The sequence below is a fragment of the Vidua macroura genome, chromosome 25 (assembly GCF_024509145.1).
Source record: "Vidua macroura isolate BioBank_ID:100142 chromosome 25, ASM2450914v1, whole genome shotgun sequence".
In the NCBI taxonomy this organism is placed as follows: domain Eukaryota; kingdom Metazoa; phylum Chordata; class Aves; order Passeriformes; family Viduidae; genus Vidua; species Vidua macroura.
Window position 1 is genome coordinate 3,758,930 of NC_071595.1, and position 17,067 is coordinate 3,775,996.

The window sequence follows — 17,067 nt, forward strand, 5'->3', positions numbered from 1 at the left end:
TTTATATAATTAACATTTTGGCAGCCAGCTTTAGTCCTGTCTGTACATTTCAGAGCTGTGATGCAGAGAGGGGAAACTCCATTTTTTATTCCCCCTTCATAGTGCCTGTCTTCATAGAATCATGGAATGATTTGGGTAGGAAGGGACCTTAAAGCCCATCTAATTTCACTCCCTGCCACTGGCAGGGACACCTTCCACTAGACCAGGCTCCTTCCTTCCTTCCCCCCCCTTATAGAAGTGATACACCAACCCTTGCAGGGGGATTTACCAGCCTCCTCTCCTCCTCCTGAGCTCCTGTCACCATTCTCCAGTGTCTTATCCCACCCATCCCAACTCAGAAAACCAAGCAGTCAGCACAATGGGGGGCACCAGGATGGAGCTCAGCTTGTGGTGAACCACTTTGAGAGGGCTCCATTAGCATTTAGCTTCCCTCATTTATAAGGATGAGCCAAGACATGCACAAAATCACACCTTGGGGAACTGCAGCAGAACATGTCACTTTGTTTTCTGTAGATCTGAGGTGTTTTGGGGCTTGGGAGAGAATGGACCAGATGCTTAATGAGCATCAGCCCAACTGCACTAGTAACCACCGAGCTGCGAGTCCAGGCTGCTCCTCCATCTCCCCAGGGCTCATCATTTCCCCTCCGTCCACTGACAGCTCCAGATAAATCAGCCTTGAAGAGGAAAATGGGCTGATTTGTGTGTTTTGTTTCCCTATGTCAACATATCTGAGTGTTTTCATACCTTGCGGGGCAGCTGCTGCAAAGAACAAAGCCCATCCATCAGGGGAGTTAAAATTAGATGAGATTCTTCTCTGCCTCACCATTCTGCATGGCTGCATGTGAGGTGGGGGGTTTGCAGAATTATTTCCTCGGCATTGTATGTGGAGAGGCTGTCTCTCAGGGCAGGGTGTCTGCACACTGAGATGGCCAGAGTGGGAGCTGAGTCCAGAGGCTGGATGGAAAATCTCTGCTCACCACCTTGCAGACAACAGTCCCTCTCCCAGAGGTTGGTGATATCTCAAGGGTGATGCCACCAGTATCCCTGAGATGTTCTTGGGATGTGAGAGGGGCTGTCCTCCTGCTGGGTTCAATCTGGTGACAGTGCCAGCCTGCCCCAAGCCTGCTGCTCCCACCCAAGGCTGGGGGCAACAGGGTCCTTACAAACACAGGGTGAGTGTATCTGCTAGTTCATCCTTTTCCATGAAAAATGCCTCCAAAGTGATGATTATTTCATCAGAGGGGTTAATGAGCCCTTTCCTTCACCCAGGCTCATGCCTGGCCTTGTCACAGTGACAAGGACAGGGACAGCAATAGCGAATGGCTCATGGGCACCAAGCTGTGCTGGCAGTGAAGGAAGGACAGTCATCACACCCCATCCCTGGGGAACTCAACACCCACAGGAGCCTTTTTCCCTGACTGTTGCTTATTTAGGTATTTTCACCACCCCTCTGTGCTGCCTTTGTCTGACAATGGAGCATTAACTGGGAACTGGCAGCATCTCCCTGGATTTTGGGGAGCTGGGAGCCCCTCAGCTGGTGCTCAGAGGTGGCAGCGCTGCTTCTATCCAATGTGTGTCGGGAGCATTAACAACCTGTGAGTCATCTCAGAAATGAACCATCATGGGGAGGGGGGAAACACGGCACCATGCTGCTCCCAGACAGAGCCGGGCTGGAAAAATGAAGCATTTTGCTGCTGGTGGAAGGAATTGGTGTCAGTGTGACCCCTGGGCTCCCTGAGGGGCTTTCAGGGTTTTCCTGGACAGGGAGCAGGTCCTTTGAGACTGAGACATGGGGACTCTGTGTCCTATTGCTTGGGGTTGATTGCAACATGGGAACCAAGTGTCCTGGTGCCTGGGGCTGGTCGTGACATGATGGAGGGCCAAGGACCCTGTGCACATGGGCAGACACATGTAGCGCTGCCAAGGAACAGGGAGGAGTGTTAGCTCTGGGTTTCCCAAGGGATAAGGTCTGTTTGTCTGTCTCCTGTGAGTCTGACAGGAAATTTGCCAGTGTTTGTTACTGTACCAAGAGGATGGCGGTTAGACCCACGCCAAATGTGGCTTAAACCCCCCGGGCCATCTTTGACCACCCTGATGATGGAGGAGGCAGGCTTCTTTCTCAGCATATAAATGTTACATTTTGTGCAGCTTTTTAGTTCTGAGCCACAGTGCAGGGGAGATGGTCCTGCCATCACCTGCAGCCCTGGATTCCAGTACTGGATGAGATGGACATGTGGCTGTTCAGCTCATTGATCCATCTCCTTGGAGGGCTCTGGAGATGCTGGGGAAGAAGCAGGAGTTGACTTTGATGTTGGGAATCCAGGTCAGCTGCAATCCTGCTGCTCTCTAACTGTGCCAAATCACAAAGCGCAGCTTCAGAGCCTCTTGCTCTGGACTCAGACCCTGGGTCTTCCCTCCCCTTTTTCATGCTCCTGCAGAAGCCCATGGGGTGATTTGGTTTGGGGTCAGGATTTGGTTTGGTTTCCCTCTCAGTGGAAACCTGGTGGAAAAGCACAGGAAGGTTTGGATCTGGTTTGGTGTGGGGCTAAAGGATTGAGATTTAGGTGATTTGGACCTGGAGGCATCAGGAGCTGCAGAAAGAGCATCAGCTTCCACCAGCTCTTAGTTTTTGTGCCAGGAGCCAACATGTAGAGGTCAGGGAAGCAATGACATGGGAGCAGTCGTGGTTACAGGTATCCCAAGGTCCTAGTGGCCTTGGGAGAGCACCCAGAGAGGGCAGCACGCCCTCCATCCACAGGGTGGATGCCCTGTGCTGTATTTTTCCAAGACAGCCACCTGCTTCCCTCCCTGCTGCCAGGGGCAATGCCAAGCCATGGGGCAGAGCCTCTGCCAACATTCCCAGTCCATCAGCCATCACCTCTGGAGAGCAGGTGGGATGACATAGCTCTTCCTTGGCCAGGGTGTTACACAGGGAAAAGCAAGAGACACCAGGGAAAGGAATTTGGTGCTGGGTCTCAGAGGAAATCTCTGGCTCTGTTTGTACCCTGCCGTGAGAGCACCACTGACATCCCAATGCTGGGCATTTTGGCCATCCTGAGGGTGGGCTCCCAATCCAGGAAGAGGACAGGAACAGGAAAGAGCCAGAGAAAGAGGAGCAGTGACAGCAAAGGCTGCTGTGCTCAGCCTCTACCAGCTTCAAAGGCAGCTCCCCCTCCTCCAGCCTCTCCAGCCTGCAGAACCTCAGACAGCTGATCAGAGAAGATGATTTCTCTCCCTCTTTTCTTTCTTCTTCTGAAAAGCACAAAACCCACCCTTTCACTGCCTGCATTTTGCAAATGTGCTGGGATCTTTCTCCCACCTACTCTCCCATTCTTCCTTTCTGAAAATATCCCAGCCTAGCAGGAAGCCAGTATCACACTCCAGCAACATCATTGTCCCCTTCCTGAATGCCTCTGCCTTGGGAAGACATTTTCAGGGAAGATATCCTCTCTGATTATCAGATGGGGGTGATTTTTTTTTTTTTTCTTAAGACCCTTTTTAGAGCTGCAAACCTACTGGGCTCAGCTGGGCTGTCCCCGGGGAACACTAGGCCAATCTGGCCTGTGGTTAAACGAAGACTAGTAATAAGGAAAAATTGAAAGCGGTGATTTAATGATTGGAACAGCTCTTCTTCCACAGCTATCTGTCTGCCTATCTAAATACAGATACATATTTTCTAAACACAAAGTGCCAACATCCCTGCTCTGAGATGGGTGAAGCAGCTGAGAGCCAAACACAAGGATTTAAAAGAGCAAGATTAAATAACTGATGTCCAGTAAAAGCCTTAGGCAGAAGGAAATATTCTGCCAATAGATACTTATTTACATGGAGAAGAAAATGCCTGGAAACAGATTTTTCCTGTCTCCCAAGGTTTCAGTTTCAGCAGGTTGAGGGAGAGGATATTTGATGTGTAAATCCCTTCCCGCTGCTGGGTTTGGTGGAGGCAGAGCCATGTCAGGAGCAGCCCTGGCTGAGGGAGGTGTTGGCTTAGATAAAATGTTGTTGATTTAAAAGATCTTTTTAAATTTGGGGTTTTAACTTGCCCTTCTTGGCTTGCCCTCCCATGGCACAGTAGGCAGTAAAACTTAGTCAGGAATGCCACAGCTCCCAGGAGTTATCCCCCAGTCCTCATCAAGGAGCAACACACACACATCCATATGGATGTGGCAGAGTGACTGGGAGCATCAGAGCAGCAATGAAGGGGGGCAGTGTTTGCCCATAACCAACTTCAAGGTGATGCTCCAACCTAATTCCCAATCCCAGAATGGATTTTTCCCATCAGCCTGATGGAAAGACCCATCCTCCTCTCTTCCGCTAATAACTGCACTCCATTAACAACTTGAATGTTCCAGGCTAAGTGTTCCCATTTCTCCCACAAATGCAGCCCTTCTTGCCCACTCAACATCACAACACCCCCTCCTCCCCATGGCTGTGGGACCAGAGCTGAGGGTGGGTGCCAAGGGGACAATTTTTAGTCCTTGCTGTAACCAAGATATCTTCTGAGCAAAGCAATTTTTTGTTTTGCCTTGTGCTTCTACCTTCCCTGTATCCAAGCACAGCCGGGATCCTCTGAGGGCCTGGATGACTCACCACAGCAGAGATGTAAGGGCATTAGCACGATTCCTCCCTGGGCTCCGCATCTCCCACCATCAGGAGTTTTTATATTCCAAGCATCTTTCCTGCCTCGAGGAAATGTCACATTTACCTGCAAAACGGCTGGGGCAGAGGGAGCATGGACAGCAGGGATGGGGGTTGGACCAGGAAGGGTGGTGTAGGGATCAGAGGGATGGGAGCACACACACCACGGAGTGTCACAGGCTCGCTGATGGCAGCATGGCACATGTGTCTCCAGAGCAATTAGTGCCCTCATCCTGAGTTATAGCCAGAACTGCAGTGGTCCCTCCTCGGTGGCTGCTCCATAGCCTCTTTCCCCACAGCCCCAGCACTGTGGCGGGTGCAGTTGGTTCACTAATTACATGCCATGCCCAGACCGGCTGCTTTGCACAGTGCTATTAATTAGCATTTGTTTCCCTGATGGTTGCTGACCCTGCCAGAGCTGGGAATAAATTGGCTGCTGTGGGTAAGGGGCTTGCTGCGAGCGGCCGTGGCACAGCTCCTGGGTAATGGCAGCGTTACAGGACACACTATTTATATCCTCACTTTGGAAAGACAGGGCTGTTTGTTGGAAGAACCTGGCCCTCAGTGACAGCTGCTCTCGACTTTCAGGTTCCCAGAGACCTTGGAGAAAAGGCAAAGAGCTGAAACAGTTGGGATTGTTCAGCCTGGAAAAGAGACTTTGAGGTCACCTAATTGTGGCCTTCCAGAACCTGAAGGAGCTGTCAAGAAAGACAGAGACTATTTACAAGGGTCTGGAGTAGCAGGACAAGGGGGAATTGCTTTCCACTGCCAGATGGCAGGGTTAGATGAGATATTGGGAAGGAATTCTTCCCTGTGAGGGTGGAGAGGCGCTGGCACAGGGTGCCCAGAACAGCTGTGGGTGCCCCATCCCTGGAAGTGTCCAAGGCCAGGCTGGGCAGGGCTTGGAGTAACCTGGGATAGTGGCAGGGGGTGGGACTAGATGGGCTTTAAGATCCCCTCACACTCCAAGAACTTTGTGGTTCTATGACACAGATATGGCTGAGGGAAGAGCTTGGGACCTGTCCAACCTGCCTTCCTGGGGTATTTTTCCTCAATAAATAACTGACATGGGGCTGGGAGACTCTGGGATGGTGTAAAGCAGGTGGAAAGATACTCTGGGGACATTAGAAGCAAATCAGGGTTAGAAAACGTGCAAAGATAATTTTTCCTCTGCAACACAAGCCCTGCCTGGTCCACACATTTTGATGCAGAGGGTCACGGAGTAGGGATGAGCCTGAATATTCAGCATTGCATTGAGCATATTGCATTGAGCCCCCCAGGCTCTGCCTCCTCTTTCTCCTCACCTTGGGTGCTCTACCTGCACTAAACCTGTCCTAAACCATGTTAATCTGTAGAGCAACTTCCCCCTTCCCATCGCCCCCTTGTTCACCAGCTCTGTCCTCCAGCCACCTGGCACTTCATTATATCACTCAAGATTAATTCACAATTCCTAATTGCCAAGCGCCCAAGAACTCCTGGCAGGGAGGGAAAAAAGTGTCAGGCAAAAAATCCAAGGTCTTTTTTTTTCTCTGCAATATTTAGGTCAACTTACTGATGTGGGAAGCACAGAGATGGGAATTTGTATGCTTTGAGGGAATTGGGGTATTTTATAGCATTTTTTGGGGTTTTTTTTGGTGTTGTCTCCTCCATCCTGGCTGTAAGAGGGAAATGTGTGCATGATTCCAGCTGAAAGTGAGGAAAAAAATGTATTTTGTGGAGGGATTTTTGCTTTTAACAGGGGATCTTTGCTCAGTTCTCTGCAAATTCAGCTAATGGAGGGAAAAATAAAGGTCTGTGCCAAGCACTGTGATTTTAGGAAGGCTTAGATCAAAGTACTCTGCAGACTCAGCAAACCTCTCTGGCCAGGGAAAAAAAGGATCATGGGGTTTTTCTTTAGGAAAGGTATATTCTGTAATTTTCCATGCAACACACTCCACATTAGAAATAAAGGTCTGAGTCCAGTTTGGGATCTTTGGATGCTTTTAATCATCACAAAGCCTGGTGTGCAGAATTGCAGCCACACACCTCGATGAATAATTTCCTTCCAATGGACTGCAAACACTGCAGATAAAAACAAATTTTCCTCTTCCTTTTTTTTTTTTTTTTTTTTTTTTTTTTTTTTTTTTTTTTTTACCCCAGGAGAAACACCCCAAAGCAAATACCCAGTCAGCTCAAATCCATGGTTTTGCTTCAAGTATTTTGGCTTGGCTGAAGATCCAGGCTGGATCATGTGGCTGTCTGGGCAATCACTAATTTTTTCAGAGCTGCTCCAAAGCAATTTAATCACTCACATCAAGACAAAACAATGAAAGAGAAAGGAAATTCCATTTGTATCCCAACCTGGGGCTGGAACCAGAAGGAGGCCCAGCGATTTTTTTATTCTCCTGCTTCAGTGCTATTTGTGTGTCATTCAGTGCTGGGAGTGTCCTGCCAGATACCTATGCCCGGTTCCTCCAGGTGTCTAGGGATCACCATACCACTGCATCCTTTCACAATGACCCCTATGGAATCCAGACCCAAAGCCCTGCATTCCCCGTCTTCTCCTGCCCTTGTAGCAGAAGCAGCACCTTGTGTTTAGGAAAACCAGTGCTTAGGGGTTTATTAAAACAAAAAAGCTGAATAAAAAGCCCAGTGTTTGGAAGGCTTTGGCTGAGCCATAGCTCAAAGTAAGTGCAGCAGCTGAGATTTTCCTAAAAAATTTAGAGCTCTACAGCTCTAGCTTTCATTTGCATCAAGTACCAGGCTGGTGCAGAGTCTGCTCAGCTTTTGAGATACTGACCAGCCTTCAGGGATTTGGGGAAGAGCTGTTGGAGTTCAAGTGTTGGGGGCACATTGGGCATATTTCCCAGGTCACCAAGGCACAGGGAGTTTTCTGGACTCCCCCCAACCCACACAGCACCCTCTGCATCATTCCTGCCCTCCCTAAACCACCCCAGGGCTGTGTTTTCCTGCTTTTTAAAGGAAGTCAGCCCAATTCCTGAGCAGGGCTGTCCCCTTGCCCTGTGCCCACCATGCTGAGCATGACCCCAGTGTTGTCACCTGTGGGAGAGGCCATGATGCAAGGTGGGAGTCATGGGCAGTTTTCCTAAGAGATTGAATCCTGTCTACTGATGACAGCAAAGTGAATCATGCCAAGAGCCTGTGGCTGTCTCCAGATAAATGCTGCATGTGGGTTTGAGGTCTGGGGAGACAGTGAGCACCTGTGCCTATTGATTGGAAGTAAGCATGGGAATGGGCAAGGGAATCTGCTCAGTTTGTCACAGAGGCTGCCAGTCATGGAATCATGGAATGGTTTGGGTTGGAAGGGACCTTAAAGCTCTTCTCATTCCATCCCCTGCCATGGGCAGGGACACCTTCCACTAGACTGGGTTGCTCCAAGCACTGTCCAGCCTGGCCTTGGACACTTCCAGGGATGGGGCAGCCACAGCTTCTCCGGGTACCCTGTGCACAGCAGGAGCACTAGGACCCACACAGAGAGGTAAAGGCTGGCTCCAAAACTGCTTTAATTCACTTCAGTTCAGAGACATGAACCACCAGCAGCTACTCCATTCCTTTCCAATAAGCCCAGGTGCTTGGGAAGCCCTGGCTGAGGGTCTGTCCAGGATCAGCTGTCCTGGTGGTAGACAGGACACATCATCTCCTGCTCCATCCCTGTGCACAGGGACCTGCCACTGTGCTTTGGGGGTCGCTGACCAGGGCCAGGGGAGTTACAGATGCATAAAGTGAGAGGATGGGGAAATGGGGTTGCCAAGGAAACCACAGAACAGCAAAGTTCTGATTGTTTTCTCAAGGCTGGAAAATGCGGGGGAGAAGGGCAGCAGCAAAGCCTCGTGCTGTGGGAGAGCTAGAGGGACTGGAGTATGGGGGGTGGTGACCCCTGGGCCAGTCAGGATTGTGAAAGTAAAACTGGCCATGTGCCAGATTCTATGGAACAGAGTGTCCCTGAGGTGGCTGAGGACAGTCCTTGGGGAAGGGCTGTGGTCTGGCAGCACCAGTAGTGGCTGTCCCCACAAGGGGAAGCCTGGCTGGGGTTGGACACTCTGTGGGATTGTTTAAAGTGTTGCAGGTTGAAAGTTCAATATAAAAACTCCATCAGATAGAAGATTCAGCATCTCCTTGGAGTCACCTGGAGGGATTTAAAAAATGTGTTGATGTGGCACTGGGGACATGTAGTTAGTAGTGGGCTTGGCAGTGCTAGGAGAGCAGTTGCGCTCAATTATCTTGGAGGTCTTTTCCAACTGAAATGATTCTGTGATTCATGCAGAGATAGGCAGGGAGAGGCAGGAAGAGACACCAGCCTCTGAAGCTGGTGCACACCAGACTGAAGCTTTGGAGCATCCAAACCTGGAGCCTTGGAGTGGGTAAATCAACCCCTGGCAGGGACTATAAGGGCCTCTCCATCATTGCATGGTCATGACCAGCCCCATGTGGGGCTGGAGCTGCAACACAGGTCCTGAGGGCTCTTGTCTATACCTCCTGCCCACAGAAGGTGTGTGTGGGGGGGCAATATCAGCATTTGCTGGTGCAGCCATGGTTCCACCTCTCCAGCTGATGAGAAATAAAACGAAGTGCTCGCCACTGCCATGGGGCAGCCTGCAGCATCCAGACCAAACCAGGGAGCTGCCCCAGCCTTAATTAAAGGTCTTTAATCACCAGTCAGGTGATGGATGAGCAGCAAGCCATGGTTATATCCCAAGCTGGGGCTGGTGGACTTGAGATACATGTTGGATCTTGGACAACCTTGAGGCTTAAGCTGGGGAGCTATAAACTCGAGACAGAGGTCCCAAACCCATCTTAGGAAACAGTTTGTGCTGCAGAGATTGTTCACACCTTTATTACTCTGGCTGGAAGGGTTCTTCCTCATTCCTCTCCCTGCCATCCTTCCTTTTTTCCTGGGACACAGTGCCTTCAAGCCAGGATGGATGGTCCATTTGTCACAGAGCAGAGGGGCACAGTGGCATCCCAACAGCATCTGGATATCCTGCACCCACCCTGTCCCCTCCATGTCTCTCTCCTCCCTCTGTGTGCACTTAGGTGAGGAAGGTGTTTGGGTTAAAACCTGGCCCTCTGCCACCCTCAGCTCCCAGGCACAGCCCCATGTCCATGGAGCAATGCCTCTCCTGCCCCCAGATCATCAAAGTCCTAATGTTTTTAAGGGAAGGACATGTTGCCCAAGTTGTACCAGTCTCCCTTTCCAGGAATGAGTCTGTTCCCAGTGGGATCCCAGCACACCCCAATCAAAGGGCAGGTATTTGCAGGGAAGAACCATTGAATTCACAGGGACCTTCTTGAGTGAACTTGACATTGCCGGAGGCCAGGATGTTTGAGGGAGCCCAGTGCAAGGGCACAAGGAGCTGGGGTTTAGGGATTGGTGCCACCCTGACCCTTCCTCCCCAACCCAGCTGCCTAGTGTGGTGCCACAGCATCTTGTCTTGCACCATGTTCCCTCCAGCCCAATCGCCAGCAGCGTCAGCAGAACTGCAGGAGAAGCAGAGCCCAAGGCAGGTGGTAAGCCCTCACCGAGAAACCGAAGCACCACTTCAGGGGGCTCTGCTACCCCTGAAGGCTAGGAAAGGGGTGGGTTGCCCAAAGCCTCTCCCCAGATGGTTACAGACCTTCCAGCGGTTCCCACACTCATTGCACAGCACGAATGTTGTCATGGGCTCATCGGCGCTGCGTGTCTGTACCTGGGGTGGAGCAGCACCGCATCAGTGCAGGCCCTTATGGCATCCCCCAAGCCAAGGTCCCCTGCAGAGCAGGCCTGACCTGGTTGTACGTGCAGTTCTTCTTCTTGCATTTGCCACACTGGAAAAGGTCGGTGACAGTGCCACCTGTCTTGGCCATCTGGTGCTCCCGGATGGCCTCCTGGGTCATGGCATTCCGCAGCTGCTTCAGCTCATCACTGGCCATCTCCTGCCACCAGCATTGGCCCGGATGGGTCAGTGTGGCCATGGCTCTGCTCACATCCAAGTACCACAGTCCAACACCTTCCCCATCCTCTCCCAAAACAGGATTAATCCTGCTGTCTGTGTTTGCTGGAGGGCTCAGACCCATCCAGATAGAAAAAACCACTCCATCTTCAAACTAAAACTGCTGCCTGCAGGGATCTGTCTCCTCACAGGGAAAACTGGGCTTCTGAGGAGTCTGATTTGTGGACCCTGGTTGAGGAGGACAAATGGGGACACTCCAGCCTGATTCCTGCCAGTGTGACATCCCACAACCAGATCTGTGATGGGCTGGGGGTCTGCAGGGCTTTAAGGGGACCTAGCAGTGCTGCTAGCTTTCTCCTAATGCTCCCTGTGCCTCATTCAGCACTGGGGTGGGAGAGGGAGGTGCTGGGACAACCCACTATGGACAGCACCAAACCAAGACCCAGCACTTGGGCACTACAGAGGCAGCATGGAAGAGATCCATAGGCACCAGCCCCATGCACCCCACTGCCCACCTCAGCAGTCATGCGGGCGATGAGGCTGGGCTCGATGGCCCCACACAGCACATTCCTCCGCAGACCAGGGTTCTTGGGGTCCTTCAGGTTGCTGATCCTGCTCCGCACCCGGTTGCGATACTTCATGTCTGTGCTCTTCAGCTCCTGGAAGATATGTGGGGTCCGTCAAGGAATCAAGACAGGGGGATGCCAGCTTGGGTGCTGCTGTCACCAGGGCCAATGGTCACATGGAGGTGGCTGATCTCAGTGGGGCTTTCCTCCCTGTGGGAAGTATCCCCATCCTTAGCTTTAAGAGGATGAAGCACAGCTTGAGATGTGGGGAGGAAAATTACTTTGCATTTCCTTGGAATGTCTAACACCCAGGCAAGGCTATGGGGGTCAGGGACTGTCACCAAGCCCTGTGCTGGGACAAAAGTTCATGGTGCAGAGGACTCTGTCTACTCCCTCCTCCCAAAGAACATGGGTATGGACAGGATGATGTCGCAGCTTTGGGCACAGAGTCTGGGAGGCACCAAAAAGAGCACCCAGGAGGTGAACCACCCTGGGGTAGGTCCTGGTCTCAGGGGGCTACCGGGAGAACTCCAAGCCTTGAGTTGGGAGTGGGCAGAGGTGGCTCCATCCCTTCCAGCATGGTACAGCCTGGACATTGTGACAAACTGGTTCTGGCTGGAGACATAGGCACCTACAGCAGGCTCATGGAAAAAGCTTTGGCTGGGTTTGGATTTATTTCCCCAGGGATGAAGGCAGGTCCCTGACCAGAGGGGAATGGGGGGGACACACAGACCCCCGTACGAAGGCATGTGCTCAGGAGATGCTTTGCTCAGCATCAGCTTCAGCCTCAGCCTCAGCATCCTCTCACTGAGATCTGGGCTCCCTCTGCAGGCAACGAGCACAACAGAGTCTGTCATCCTCTGTCCTTATCTCTGTCACCCTCTGTCCTGTCCCCAGCAGCACTCTTGAGCCCACGTACGCCCCCCCAGCAGATGAAGCCTGGGGACCCCTAGCCCCCCGAAGGATATGGTCTTCAATCTCCGATGCCATCTTCTCGCAGTTGACACTGAACTCCTTGTAGTCATCTAAAGGGTAGAGAGGTTAAAGGGTGACTTTCAGGTGTGAAAACAGACCCAGGTCTCACTGTACCACTCCCAGAAAATCTCACCTCTCCCCCTGTACTTGTCCCAGACACTCCATCTCTAAAATACCTAGTTTTACCCATCTTGAACCTTAAAAAGATGCATTCTCACATCCAACCCCCTTATCAGAGACCCTCCCAACCAATTTTTCTTTCCTTTTGGGGCTGAATGCTCCTATCAGGACAGTCCCATAAGAGAAATAGCCCAGTCTGGGGTCCAGCACCCTCAGAACTGCTCACCATCCATGCGCAGTGCAGCCGTCAGCATCTCGATGCACTTGTCCCGCACCGAGTCCCCTGTGAGATAGCAGGGGGCCAGGAAACAGGGGCTGGCAGAGAAGGAGGGGCTGGTGGGGCTTCGTGGCACCTCGGCTTTGACCTTGCTGCTGTTGGCTCTGCAGGGGCACCTGGAGGGGCACGGGCAGGTGGTAGGGTCCTGGCACAGCAGCAGGGACCTGCCAGGGTCCCTTCGAAGGGGAGTGGGTCTCTCCTACCTTTCCTCCTCTCTCCTACCTTTCCTCATTGCTGTCACTGGAGTTTCTCTGGGAGCTGGTGGGAGCTGGAGAGAGGCTGGTGCCCACAGAGGCTCTCCTGGGAGTGGCAGGAAACAGGACAGTGGGGATGACACCAGAGACAGGGCAGGCAGGACAGGGGGCAGGGACTGGTGGCAGGACCTCAAGCATCAGCACATCGATGAGAGCGCTCGCTCAGAAGCCAACAGGAATCTCCCCAGGGGAGGATTTGCTCCTCCCAGGGAATATCCCAGCCACTTGTCACCCCCTCCATGGTCAGGGTATCCCCAAGGGGGTCCCTAAAAACATCCCCACACTGCCCAGGGACACCCCCTCCTTACCTCTCCCCTGACAGTCTCTTCTGTGAGGAGGAGGAGGAGGAGGAGAAGGTTGAGGACCTGGAGTCAGTAGAGGCTCTCCTGGCAGGACAAGCCCTATGTCAGAGGGCAGCGACTAGGACAAGTGGTGGGATCACACCCCCAACCACAACCCAGTGAGGGACTAGGGTCTCTCCTCTCCTTTCCCATCTTCGCCCAGCCCAGCACCCACCTCTCTTTCTTGCCGTCCAGAGGTGATTTCTTGGAGGACGCAGTGGGGCTCCGGCCATCACTGGACTCTCTTCACCACGGAGGCCCAAAGGAAGGGAGAGAAGCTCTCAGCAAACCCAGCATACTCTGGCAACCTGTGAGCTGGATCTTGTCCATCTGCATTCCCCATCCCTGAGCCCCACCCCAGGCTGCCAGCAAAGCCTCCCCTGGGCTGGCAGTGCCTGGCAGAGCCTGGCATGAGGGTCAGGGCATCCTTCAGCAGGTACCTCTCCAGGCTGGAATTGGCAGAGTGGCCCTGGGTGGTGGTGGCATGAGAGTCACACTTGCTGGGCTTCCTAGGGATAGAGAGCGCAGGGGTCAGAAGAGCAGTGACCAAAATGACCTCATCCAAGGAATAATTAGTTTTAAGGGAAATAAAAAATGGCCACTTCTCCCTCCTTCAAAAACTGCCCTGGTGCTGTCCCAGAGGCAGCTAGGTCTCCAGAGATGCTGCCGACATCCATGGGTAGGCAGAGATGGATAAACTCTTAAAGACCAAGCAGAGGGTGGTCTCATATTGGCCTTAGTGTCCCCCAACAGCAGGCAGGAGCCCTCACCTCTCCTTGTGCTTCTCCCTGTGCTTCTCAGCTGTATCCTTGCTGTGCTTCACCCCTTCACTAGGGCAGCTGGAAACATCCAGCCCCTTCTTCTCCTTGTCTCCATCTGTGTCCTTCTCCTTCTTCCTATCTGCATCCTTCTCTTTTTTTGTGGTGGTGGATTCTGGAGGAAGGATTTGGATGTCACAGTCACAGCCCAAACCAGCACAGGGCACCTGCAGAGCTGCATCCTGGGGTGGGGAATGATTGTGGAAATGCTCAGCCCTTGGTGAGGCACACATTGATTTACACCACTCTATCCCAGAGTGAAAACAAGCCCTTGGAAAATCTGGGTTGCAGGTTATAGGAGCCTGCATGTCCTAGCTCTAAACTGTTTCCACTCTATCCCCCTAGAAAGCATTGGGGCTTGAGGTGAGGGGATGGCCCAGGAAGGACTGAGGCTTTGCGGGGGGTCTCGTCTCCCTCCAGCATCACTCACCCAGAAGCCGCTTCCAGTTTTTGATGAGAATTTTGGCTGAGGCTACCACCTCTTCATCTGAGCAATGTTTCCTCACTGAGTTCACAGCCACTCCAATCCGTGTGGTCTGGGGACACACACCAGGGACACATCCTTAGGGATGTGCTGGCTGGCACAGGGCACAGGACAAGCTACCCCATGGGGTGTCCCTCCACCCAAACCCCCTCACCTGGAGCAGCTGGATGGTCATGGTGTAGCCAGTAAGGGATTTGAGCAGATCCAGTGCCCCTTCCTACAGCAGGGAGAAGCCACAGGAGCCCTCGAGGAGGCACCAGGCAGCAACAGGAAGAGCATGACAGGAGAACCGAAAGCAGCCCTGGGCTGCTCCCTGGAATTGCCTGACCCTCTCATGCTGATAGAAAAGTCCCACACCCAAATCCTGCTGCACCATCCCAGCACCAGGTCACATGTCCAGATGGATAGCATGAGCTTTTCTTAAAACTTGGGAAAACCCCCATCTGCAAGAAAAATCTGGGCTGGTGGGAGCTAGGGACAGCTGGGGGATTTCCCAATGTCCCCCACCCAGGGGTGAGAAGGTCCATGGGACACAAGCCCCGGGATTTCATCCTCATACCCTGCAGTGGCAGCTGGGATAAAGATAGTCCAGCACAGAGCCTTCCTTCTCCTCCCTCTCTTTCTCCTCCTCATCCTTGGTATTTTTAGAGCCCCAGCAGCAGACACCAGCTCCCAGGTATCCCCCCTGGGGACACTGTTCCATGGACTCCCACCATTGAGGATCTGGGCTGGATCAGATCCTCCCAGTTTGATGGGTGCAGGGACATTTCTGTGCTGTAGGTGCTGACCCTGGCTCTGTACCATCCCAAAGTGCAGCAAGAGAGGTGTGGAAAATCCCTGTCCCTTGACCCCTGGGTAATTCCTGGCAGCAAGCAGAGCCATGGGATCTGGTTTGATACCAAGCACTGGCATCCCAGAAAGGCACCAGATCCACAGAGACGGCAGTGCTGCCCCCCCCTCCCCACCCCAGCCAGGAGCCTGCACCTCGTCAGGGCAAAGGCCAGTGGAAACAGTCAAATATTAACTCTGAGAGCTGGGTTTTGCACATGTAACTGGCTCACCAGGATCCCCAGATCCTCACTTGGCACAAGGGTGGCAGGGCTGGATCCCGGCTTCCCCAGAACACAACCACCAAAACCACCCAGGAAACAGTGACTGACCCTTTCCCCTCCCTTTGCACACTTTGCAACAGGCAGGGCTGTGCCTGAGGGTGCATTGAGGGTGTTATATCCCCCAGCCCAGAGCTTTTTCTTGCCTGTACACGAGCCTCTGGCCCTGGCACTGATCGATTGTTGGTGCACAGGCTGGGGGCCAAACACCTGTCGCCCACAAGCTGGCACTGCCAAGCAGTGTCAGGAGCTGCCACCCATGGGACGAATGCCCCCTTGCCCCCAAATCCCAGTGTCTGGGAGCAGTAGGGTACAGGAGAGCCCCAAATTAGAGGGAAAATTAAATCCCCTGGGTGCTGACTATGATGTCTTGTGGCTGGGATTAGGTGACACAGGCAACACCCCTTAAATCCACTCAGCGCCTACAGGGACAACATGAGGGGTGTGAAAAGCAACACCCCCGCCCCCTTTCCCAAGCCACGCAACATTCAAACATGCATGTAAACAAGCACGTGTGTAAATAAGCATGTGTGTAAATACGTACACAAGCAAATATGTATGTGTTTAAATATGTGCACATGCCCCGAGGAGCTCGGCCACCTTACCGTGCTCTTCCTGGCCACCATCTTATCCAGTTTCTTGGCAATCCGGACCAGCTCCTCAGCGGGCCCCATGGCGGAGGCTCCAGCGGAGCAGGGCGCTGGCTGCAGGCTCCGCTGGGCACTGCTGACATGGGGGCCCTGGGCAGCCGGGTGGGAGGGAGCAGAGAGGAGGGGAAAAGGGGGAAAGGGGTCGGGAAGGGAAGAGAAGGGAAGGGAGAGAAGCAGAAAGGAGGTGGGGCTGTCCCGGCCAGTTATAAACTCCTGCCAGGAAAGCAAAATAGCACGGGGGAGGGCTAAATATAGCCGAGAACCACGGCTGCAAGAGCGGGGGAGGTGCGCATCGGGGCGCTCCGGGACGCGCGGCTGTGGCGGCCAGGGGGAGCCCGGGGTGCCGAGGGACAGGGCCCGGGATGGGGCTTTGCCATCGGGATGGTTTAGGCAGGGGATCCTCAGGGGCACGGGTACAGTGCAGTGTGCTGCAAGCTCTGTTTTTCCCAAAGTTGATCCAGCAGCAAGATCCCTGGGGAAATAATCTTTATACTCCACACATTGGAACGTTCCAATATACGTGGAATTCCAGTATACAGGAATAGTTCTTATACTGGAGTGCTCCACATATTGGAGTATTTTGGTACTGAGAATACCCCATCCCTGGAAACGTCCAAGGTCAGGATGGACAGGCTTGGAGCAACCTGGCCTAGTGGAAGGTGTTCCCCCTATGTCAGGGGATGGATGGAATGATCTTTAAGGCCCCTTCCAACATTCCATGATTGCGCAGTGACAAACGACACGCTGCAGGTCTTTGAAGCACAGCAGAGATGTGTGCCAGCCTGGGGTAGGAGCAGGAGCCCCTCAGGCCTGGCTGGACAGGCAGCAATATGGGGCACAGGCCATCCAGATATATAGGTGACAACAACCCTGCCATCCTTGCTTGACCCTGCTCCAGCACTCAC

The 17,067-nt window shown here is 53.0% G+C and overlaps 1 protein-coding gene across 4 annotated transcripts; it reads right to left on the minus strand.

The window, feature by feature from the left end:
* Positions 1 to 9,456: 9,456 nt before the first annotated feature.
* Positions 9,457 to 16,472, minus strand: TCEA3 (transcription elongation factor A3). Of its 4 annotated transcripts, XM_053998985.1 has the most exons (14): positions 16,118 to 16,277; positions 14,558 to 14,620; positions 14,350 to 14,455; positions 13,872 to 14,034; positions 13,542 to 13,610; positions 13,277 to 13,345; positions 13,069 to 13,161; positions 12,729 to 12,806; positions 12,456 to 12,622; positions 12,098 to 12,159; positions 11,084 to 11,233; positions 10,405 to 10,551; positions 10,254 to 10,325; positions 9,457 to 10,116 (listed from the first exon to the last, which is right to left on the minus strand). In XM_053998985.1, the coding sequence occupies exons 1-14, from the start codon at positions 16,184 to 16,186 to the stop codon at positions 10,108 to 10,110; spliced, it is 1,317 nt and encodes a 438-aa protein (XP_053854960.1). In that variant the 5' UTR covers positions 16,187 to 16,277; the 3' UTR covers positions 9,457 to 10,107. The 4 variants fall into 4 exon arrangements, with proteins under 4 accessions (XP_053854960.1, XP_053854961.1, XP_053854959.1 ...); XM_053998986.1 differs by lacking the exon at positions 9,457 to 10,116 and having other exon boundaries at positions 10,144 to 10,325; positions 16,118 to 16,472; XM_053998983.1 differs by lacking the exon at positions 9,457 to 10,116 and having other exon boundaries at positions 10,145 to 10,325; positions 13,069 to 13,146.
* Positions 16,473 to 17,067: the final 595 nt, after the last annotated feature.